At 38.5% G+C, this 10,159-nt stretch overlaps 1 protein-coding gene across 1 annotated transcript; it reads right to left on the bottom strand.

Annotated features, from left to right (window-relative positions):
* Positions 1 to 5,055: 5,055 nt before the first annotated feature.
* Positions 5,056 to 7,106, bottom strand: LOC105051052 (uncharacterized). Its single transcript, XM_010931326.4, has one exon. The coding sequence runs from the start codon at positions 7,015 to 7,017 to the stop codon at positions 5,323 to 5,325; it is 1,695 nt and encodes a 564-aa protein (XP_010929628.1). The 5' UTR covers positions 7,018 to 7,106; the 3' UTR covers positions 5,056 to 5,322.
* Between the last annotated feature and the right edge of the window lie 3,053 nt (positions 7,107 to 10,159).

Below are 10,159 nucleotides of genomic sequence, written 5' to 3' on the forward strand. Positions count from 1 at the left end.
TCGAGCTCAATCATAACCCCCTCCTACCCGTCCTAGTTCCAAGCCTGGCATGAAGAAATTGGCAAAAAAATAAAAAAAAAAGGTGTAATAGCCTTTCCAACAACTAGGATTTTTAAGATAGACTTTGTATATTAGTTGTTTTCCGAGCCAACAAAATGTTAAGATTTAAGACAATATTTTTAAGATCGATTAGTTCTAAGCATGGACTCTTTTTTTTTTTTGGTGGTAATCCCTAAGCATAGACTCTAATACGAGAAGAGCTAAAGATCTAGTCCATTATACCTCAAAGCTCCAAAATATCTGTCTTTGGAATTGTAACTTTTTATCATTATTTAAAGGCATATTGTTAGGAACAAAAGTCCCCTGGTGCATGCACTAAATCAGATCACTTGGGAATTGACGTATCCCACGGTACTGATGAGGTTCAGGTACGGCAGGAGGAGTTCTCCTACCATTACTTCTTAAATTTTTTTTTTAAAAAAATGTAAATCATCCTCACACCGTCTATCCCATGGCTCTTTCTTCTCATGAAGTGGTTCACGAGGCCATCCATTCCATGGCTCTTCTTCTGTTCCTCTCCATCCATCCATGAGACTTCTCTCTCCCTTCCAGAGTCCCTTTCTTTTTCATAAATTAACAAATAATTTTTAAAATATAATATTTATCAATATATAATATATGATCAAATAATACATATCTAATAAATTAATTATTCAATAATTTAATACATCTTTATAAATAAATTGATAAGTAGCTTTTAAAATATGATATTCATTAGTACATAGTTTGTAGTCATATGATGTATCCTTATCAATTTAGTTATTTAGTAATCTAATATATATCATCAGATAAATTGATATATTATTTTCAAAATATAATATTCATCTATAAATAATTTATAACTACATAATATATATTTAACAAATAAATTATTTAAAAAATAGAAAGAGAAAGTGACTGGAGGAGGAGGAAGGGCTTAGAGATGGACATTGAGGGATGGATTGCTTCTTGAGAAAGAACTACTGGACGAACAGACAGCTTTACAAGGAAGAAAAGCTATCGCGGATGGCACAAGGATGCTTCACACACACAGCTTCACAAGAAAGAAGAGCTATCATGAATGGCACCAGGATGTTTCACACACACACATATATATATATATATATATATATATATATATCGAGATGTTTCACACACACATACATATACATATATATACACACACATATACGTAAACACACACACACATATATATATATATATATATGTGTGTGTGTGGATATATATGTATATATATAGATCCAGTGACACCTCCAATGTTGCCCATTCAATTTCCACTTTAAGACAAATGCCATGGGTTATGTGGTCAAAAGGGAAGTGGTCCTTGGTCATGTCCTCTAGTGCACGCACAAGAATATTTTTATTATTTATTATGAAAAAAAATATTAAACTCAAAAAATATAATTATAATTTTAAATAAAAAAATTAATAAAAAAATATTTAATTGAGTTTAAACCTAAAAGTAGCTATCCACTTAAGTTTCAAGTAAAAAATTCTCTCCATTTGAAACATAACTTAAAAATAACTATACAAATGGAATGAACTAATCCAATTATCTTTACAGTTATAAAGAAATACTACACTATTACAAAACAATACTGCACTATTATAAAACAATACTGTATTATAATAAAAATAATATTACACTATTATAAAATTATACTATACTATTATAAAGCATCACTGCATTATTGTAAAATAATACTATAATAAAGAAATACTACACTATGATAATATAATACTATCTTATTATAAAGAAATACTATACTAATATAATATAATAAAATAATAATATATTATTATAAAAGAATACTACACTAATATAATGTAATACTACCTTATTGCAAAAGAATACTACATTAATATAATATAATAAAGCAACAATGCATTATTATAAAAAAAATATTATACTAACATAATGTAATACTATTTTATTGTAGAAGAATACTGTACTATGATAATATAATACTATAATATTTTAAAAAATAAAAAATATAAAAATATAAAAATAATTTCAATAAAAAATGAATTATTATTTTTAACTTATATTTGAAATAAGTAACTACTTTTATATAAAACTCAATTAGAAAGCTGTTTTTAAGTTGAAAGTAAAGTTGAGAATTTATTTCTAATTTTTTATTTTAAATATCAACATAAAATTTTATATTATTTTTTTATTAAAATAATATGATATAAATAGTATTTGGTAGGATACCATCGGAGTTTAGGCCACCGGGCATCCATTAACATTGCATCAGTATGGTACGAGGATGACACCGTCCCATTCCAGAAATTTGTGTATCCACGGCCACAACTATTAACCTACCTCTACCAAGACTATTAATCTACATTGCATCAGTATGGTATGAGGATGACACCGTCCCATTCCAGAAATTTGTGTATCCACGGCCACAACTATTAACCTCCCTCTACCAAGACTATTAATCTACCTCTATCGAGTGTAAGCATGTGACAAATATTAGCATTCATTTTTCTCATCGTAATTGCATTCTAAATACTAACATTATAGAGTTGCTTTGTGGAGAGCTATTTGAATGCTAGTCAAACCAACCAAATATATCTTGGAACGGGCAGATTTAGCTCGAATGCACCAAGTTCAAGTTGTTTGAATTTAAATTGAAGGCACCAATGAGCTAATTTAAACCAAACACCAACTGTTATATAATCTGATGGAGGGTTGCAGATATTGCACTCTACACATTCAGGGAAAATAATCATACCGTATATAATTCACTTTTGATTAATAAAACGAAGGGAACGCAATCCTGTCCACAAGAATCAAGTTGCCCAAGCTAATGTTGTTGGAGAGACAAGGACCAGCTTCGTTTGTGAATGATTTTATATCATGTTGCCAAGAAGCCTGGACCAGAAGCAAAATAAATCATGGAGGCTCAACCCGAGCTAACTCAATCCACATATACTAAGCCAGGTCTGACCTCTTTGGACTGTGGGCTAGGCATGGGCTTGAAAAATTAGCCTGCCTATGCCAACCTAAAATACTCGAGATATGTCAGTGGGCAATTACAACCTGTTATATAAGCTAACATAACCACGTACAACACACTCAGGCAGTTCAGAGTTCAGATGCCTTGAGGGCGATGGGAAAAGCATGGAGACCTTTTCTAGTAAACATTTGGGATAAGTTAGCAATCATTCCCAACCATAGAGAGAATCCAGATTTCTGACTAGACTAAATTGCAACAAAGACCGATACCATGTTTTGCTATCATATCCCCATCTTATTTCCCAAAAGATAGATATTGATAATAGTGAATCTCTGAGTGCCCAATAGAAGCAAACCTTAAGCTTATCAGTTCCTTTTTTTGTCCCCCTAAAGACCATATTGGAGAACTGGCATGCCATTCTCTACATAAATGTAGACCATCACTGGTTGGTGGGAAAGCTAAAGGATTCACTATTCCTCAGCAAATGAATGTGTTCCACTTGATGAGCTGAAGGAAATAACTTGATTCATGAATGATTCGACTACCTGATGAAGGACATAACTTGATGCTTGAATAACCTGACTAACAGATAAACATAAACAATTGAACTAAGTGAAAGAACTACAAGATGATTCCATGGGAAAGAGAATAAGGAGGGGTTTGGATCAAGCCAACCAGGACGTAAAACCTTAGAAATGCAAGAAACCCAAATACTCTGAGACTTTTAGATATCTGAGATTCTAAAGAATGTGCATCCAATTTAATGTGGACTTTATAAAAGACTATAACAAGGCCAAAGATCATCTTGCACTGAACAGAATAATTTTCATTCAGAAGCTTCGGTTTCGGAAACTGCCAATTGTGTTGTATAACCTTTTATTTCAGATAAAACAGAAAGTAAGTCCTGTACTCTTCAAGTGATACGCCTAATGAATCCATTGAAGGATTAAGCTGCAAAATACAGATGAAGACACCAAAGATGATGAATAGATTGTTATGAGCTTTAGTGCAAGGATATGGTATGGTGTGAGGTCAGTTGCGAAAAAATATATCATGGTAGGGCTTAAAAGATTTGCACTAGTGAGGCATCTCATTCACCCTGCAAGTATACAGCTTAATAATACATCTACCTCATGGAAGCATAAAATACAGATCAGCAGAGTTACATTAGCAGCCTACCATTCATACCTTCTCTCAACAAAGCAGTATAAGGAACCAAAACGTTTGCCTAAGTATAAATTGCATACTATAGTGAAGAAGAAATGAGAGAGCCATCAGGAGGTTCCCACTCTTATATCCATTTTTGTTTAGATTTGATGTTCAAACTTCATCGGACTACAAGTAACATTGCAGAATATTACAACTTCCATTGTCACCAATCAGATTAGCAGATAGCCACGCTTTAAATGTTAACCAGCTAAATTACTGCACTGCCTCAGGGGGAGATGTTGCAACAGTCATCCAGATTAGTATTCATGATTGTATCTAACTTTGAATGTGTTGTAAAGGTTGCCCAAAAGAAGATTAAATTTTAAACAATCAATAGATAAGCCTTCTCTGACCTTGCTGACTCCAGTTCCTTTTTCTCATGGTAGGAAGGTGAAAGCTTGAATGCTCTAGCTGACAATCTTAAGTAAACATCAAAAGGAAAAAAACACAAGGATTTTCAATCAGAAGATAGAAATAAGGACCTGGGAATCACTAAAGTCACTTGATGGTGGTTAGTCAAGCTCGAGAGAATCTAGAGCAAGTCTACAAGTTCCTAAATCAGTCAAAATGATTAAGTTCATCCAGAACTGCCTTCCTTATCCTCTGCAACCTCCTCTTAATCTAATCCTCCTCTCTGCTTCCTATTCTGCTCTCTTTCTGTATTTCTTCTCTTTCTACAATATCATTTGCTACTTTCAATATCTTAATGAAATTTGGATCCATCTAATTCTCCCTTACATTCAACAAAATGATAAGGTTCCCAGCCTTCATGTTATAGTAAGACATTAAAACTACAAGCAACAAGAAGAAAAAGAGCAACTATCTTAAGGAGCCATTTATTTTCAAAATATTAAACAAGCAAAATCAGAACCTTTCTCTGTTTATTGGCTATTAACAAAGAAAAAACATCTCCCTACACACAAACTAACATACTTGATTAAAAACACAAACAATCCATAGCATGTACAACATAAACAGAGCAAGATTCGCCATCGACAGAATTTAAGAAACATCAGACAATAAGAATGGAGACAGTGGCTATGGTACATACAGATTAGAGCTTTCATCTCTGAATCCTCCCATCTTGTCAAGTTCTCGGAAACACTCTCCATAGCTTTCCCCGCCCCAAGCTCTCGAGGAGCCTCTTCGCCCCTTCCACCTCCATTGCTGCAAGACTCTGCAAATACCCGCAAGCCCCCATCGCCACCATTTGCTTCCGACACCTCCTCGACTGCGAGACAGAGAACAATACTGAAACAGGATACTTCTTTTCGACATTCCAAACCAAGGGATCAAGCAGTTGAACCACGTTGAGGACCCCACTCTCGTCCTTCCGAAATATCCTCCGGAACCCGGGGAATGACAAAAGTGAGGCCAACGCCTTCACTGCCGCCTCCTTCTCCTCGGCCGCCTTGGCTTCTAACATTCTGATCAGCCGAGGAACTGCATCCCCCAATTCCTTCCTCGTTTTCCCCACCGCCGCCAGCTCTGAGATTGCTCTCGCTGCCTCTGCTCTCGTGCCAGAGGTGGTGCTATCCAATGCTACGATGACATGCGCAAGGAAGCCGGCGGAGGTGGCGACCTCTGCGATGTACCGGAAAGATGCCAAATTGCGCAACAATCCAATGGCCGGCTCAAGACGTCGGTCATTGCCACTGCCGCCACTTTCCCAGTAGTTCTTGAGGCAATCCAAGCCGCCATCTTTGAAAATTGCAAGCTTTAAGCTTTCACCTTCTTCACCGGAAGCAAGGTTACAGAGGCACCCGATTGCATTCTCTTGGGCGAGAGGAGTCCCTGAAGCTAAAAGCCTAATAAGGACGGGGACGCCGTTCTCTTCCAGGAAGTTCTCCCGGAGTTCTTGGACGCTGGCGAGGTTCTTGAGGACGCCGGCAGCGGCGGCCTGGGCGGAGGGCGTGCCGGCGCGGCAGACCTCAAGGAGGGCGGCGATGCCCCCGCGGGAGCCGATCGCCATGGCGTTGTCCTTGGCAAGGGTCAGGGTTTGGAGAGCGGTGCAGGCCTGCTCCCGGGCGGCGCCCCCGCCGCCGCCGGCCTCGAGGGCGCGGGCGAGGTGGTGAAGGAGAGGGGCCCCATCGGCGACCAGCACGTGGCGGCAGCTCTCGACGGCGGCGATCCTTGCGATCACGGCCACGGCCTTGGCCCGGGCCTCGCCGTTGGAGGCGGAGGAATCGAGGAGGCGAAGCAAGGCCGGCACCACCCCTTGAGCGGCGGCGATTAGGATGTTCTTGTCGTCCTCCCGGAGGAGCGCGATGAGGGAATCCAACGCCGCGATTCTTGACACCGGGCTTCCGATCTGGAGGCGGGTCACGAGGCTCCTAGCCTCAGAGCGGACGGATTCCCGGCGGGAGGTCCCGGAGGCCGCCGCAGCCGCCTTCTGCGACGTGGGCGGGGGTTCAAGGAGGGCGCCGGTGCGGAGGAGGAGGTCGGCGTCGGCGGCAAGCTGTTCGAGGGCGGCCGAGGCGGCCGCAATATCGCTCTGGGTGCGGAGCTTGCCAGCCGGGGGGTCAGGAGAGCGGCAGTGGAGGGCAAGGGTGAGGGTGAGAGAGAGGGTTTGGGAGAGGGAGCGGAGGAGGTCTTCGGCGAGGGGGTGGGAGTGGGAGGGGAGGTCGGAGAGGTCGTCGAGGGCGGCGTGGAGGCGGCCGAGGGTGGCAGCGACGGCGGACCAACGGCCACGGAAGGACTGGACGGCGGCGGCGGCGGAGGCGTTGGAGGCCAGGAGGCGGCGGCAGGTGTCAAGGGGGTCGGGGCTCTCCGGTAACTTCATAGCGGGAAGAGGGCAAAACCGGGAAAAGGAAAAATGGGAGAAGAAACAAAGAAGAAAGAATGAGTCCCTTGGAAGAAGACGACCGCGTTCCTTTGCCAAGTAATAGAGGGGGAAACAGCTTGGAAATTCATACATTCTACCCGAACCTTGAAAAGGAACTCTCAAAGTAACTCGGTCAACATTGTTCTGGGTCCCACTAGAATAGGATGAAAGAGACAAAATCAATCACAAACATGGTTCTGTTCGTAGGTCTGTTTTGTGGGTACAAGAAATAGTTTACTAATAATATTTCTTTTATCTGATGGTGGAGACAGAGGAGTACATAGAAAGGGACTGATGGCAAGAGGGCATACAAGATGTCTGATTTGACCACCTATGTAGGGATTTGTCTTTTGATCTATGACACATAATTATGGCTTGTAATTGTACTGTAACTATTGGTACAGTTTAAACTTTGCAGGTGGTAGCTTTTTTTTAAAAAAAAAATTCATGAGAAAAAGGAGGGTGTAATGATGTGTTATTAAATGCCTTCATCTTCTCTCTTTGGGTTCCTAACTTTTGTTAGCTGGGTGGCTATGACCACTTTTTAGCTTTTGAGCTTAGTTCTACTCTTTTAGCCTTTATTTACAGATGCTAAGCGAGTGAATGACTTTGGTGACTCAGGAGTTTACTTATGTTGGACTCATGGAGCGTAATAATTCCCTACCAAATATGCTTAAAGTGAATGGGTTGGCATAACAAAAGGATGCTTTGAAGGTCTTTGGACATTGAGATCACTGCAAAGGCAGCCAGTCCATTAGAGGGAATCATCCAATCTCAATCCATGTAGAAATCTGTGCAGGCAATAAAAATTCATCGTGTGTGTGTGTGTGTATATATATATATATATATTTGGTTCAATTATCACTTGTTCATGTTATCCTCATTCTCACAAAATTTAGAATAAGTAAATAACAAATAAATAACTCATACCATTGACTTACATGTACATGCGAATTATTAAGCGGGTTTTGAAGAATAAAATTATTCAAAAAGAACTTGAGAAGACATTTGACTGAGGAACTAATAGCTTATGAACAATTGGAGAAGATCCAATAATTGAAGAGGATGATCTAACTTCAGCAATTGCCAATAAACACTTTGTTCCACCACTTCTTGTTTGTTTCTTCCCTTTTTGGGGTGCATTGAACTTCACAAAATTATTGTCATTCATCAAAAAATAGATGTTACATCAGGCGTGTTGAATAATATTTCACTGCCATCATTGGAATGGCTCATGAATTTGCTTGCCTATATTTTTCCCACGTTCTTAAAGTTTTCATATATTTTTTAATTTTTTAAAAGCTGTGAACCTCTAATTATTATGAACAGTTGAGGTTTGAATTATGTATTTTTTGTTTTTATGAACTTGCAGTACTTCAATAAGCTAGAATGCAAAATTTGTGCTTCCGAGCAAGTTTAGAGCTTTAGTTGCTACATTTAACCAAACTAGCTAGAGAATTGTGCTACATTGCACAACCTAGGGTAGCATTCTATTGCCTTCCTCACCTTTCTCCCCTTCCTTTCAGAAAAACAGAAAAGAAAAAAGAATAAAGAAAGAAAGAAAGAAAAGAAAGATGAGGAGGCAATGGTGCAAAGGCAAATCTTTTCAATATATGCAAAAGCCAACATAGGAATTATAAAAATATACTTCTTAGCTCTACTTTTTCTCGGTGGAACCTAGCTTTACTTTAGAATAGCATACTTTCCCTACAGCTTGCTACTTGAAAAACCAGCATCTATTTAACCTGCTATTGGAAATAATTAACGTATGTTTTTATAAAACTTATGTTTTAATCAAGAGCTTTCATTGTCAAATTTCAATTACCACCTGTTTTGACGTTGTCTCACTCGGTGTGGTTTGATGCATTGAAAGCAACCACCCAACTAATGGTCCCTTCAATATGTCCTGTCTATCCGTGGGCCAATTTAGCTGTGGCAGATATTGCCATTGTGCCTACAGTAGTTAGCATGCAAAGCACAGATCATGATGTCATCCTCCTAATTCTGGCTGTTGAGATTTTACATTGTCTTTCCATTTGGCTAGTTGATAATTAATCATTTTCTCACACTATAGAGATATTTGACAAATGTCCTAGGTATTTTATAAGTAGATAGAGATTAAAAGAAAGAAAGAAAGAAAAAAAAAAGGATTAGGCAAGGTGCTTAGCTTCTTCTTCCCTGAGAAAAAAATTTATGCCACTACTTTGCTAACATGCATCATATGAGAACAATCGATAGAGAAGATTAAGGAGAAAATGAATAATTTGAGAACTTAATTAAAGTAGGAAGACTTGAGAATCTATGATCGAAAATAAGAAATCCTCCAAGCAAAAGGTTCGTAGTTTTGATATCAAACCTCGCACTAGTATCACCCTATTATGTTCGGTACAGAGCTGCTTTGATGTACGTATCAAGTATCAGTATGCTCTTCATACTACATATTGATTTGGTATTGATAAAGCATAGTATGTTGGTATGTATTAGTATGATAAATCTTACCCCCAACTACCATCCAAATACATCCAATCCATCTCATTTGATCCAAAATTATTTGATAAAGATTCCCTAGAGCCACTTGACATTAAATCTTTGATAGAACAGAAGAAAGAGTAGGAGTTATGGAGAAAGTACAACTCTACAACATTCAATGACATCAAATTGCTTCTCTACCAAAAAAAAAAAAAGAAAAAGAAAGAAAGATGAAGAAGAAGAAGAAGACATCAAATTGCTTAGAGTATTACTCCAAAAATTGACATTTCCAAGTTACTATCTAGATCCAAAATGGACAGTTCATGGTGTTCACATATTTGTCTCAGAAAAATGGTTGGATTTGTCAGTATGTCAATGTGCTGGTTTAGATAGATCCATGCAAAATTTTAAATTAGTTTAATCTGAGAATTCTATCCCAAAATGATACAAATTAACCAGCATGTGGGAGAATCTAATTTTTGGTCAGGTGTTAGTCGTACAACCTGTTTGATTCCTTAGATTGTTGTTACTGCTCCATTATCATATGGGCATGGCTTTGTTTGATGATATGGTTGAAAACTTAACATATTCTTTATGCAATTATAACAGCAAGGGACATAAGTACTGTTAC

The sequence above is a fragment of the Elaeis guineensis genome, chromosome 9 (genome assembly GCF_000442705.2).
Source record: "Elaeis guineensis isolate ETL-2024a chromosome 9, EG11, whole genome shotgun sequence".
Lineage (NCBI taxonomy): Eukaryota > Viridiplantae > Streptophyta > Magnoliopsida > Arecales > Arecaceae > Elaeis > Elaeis guineensis.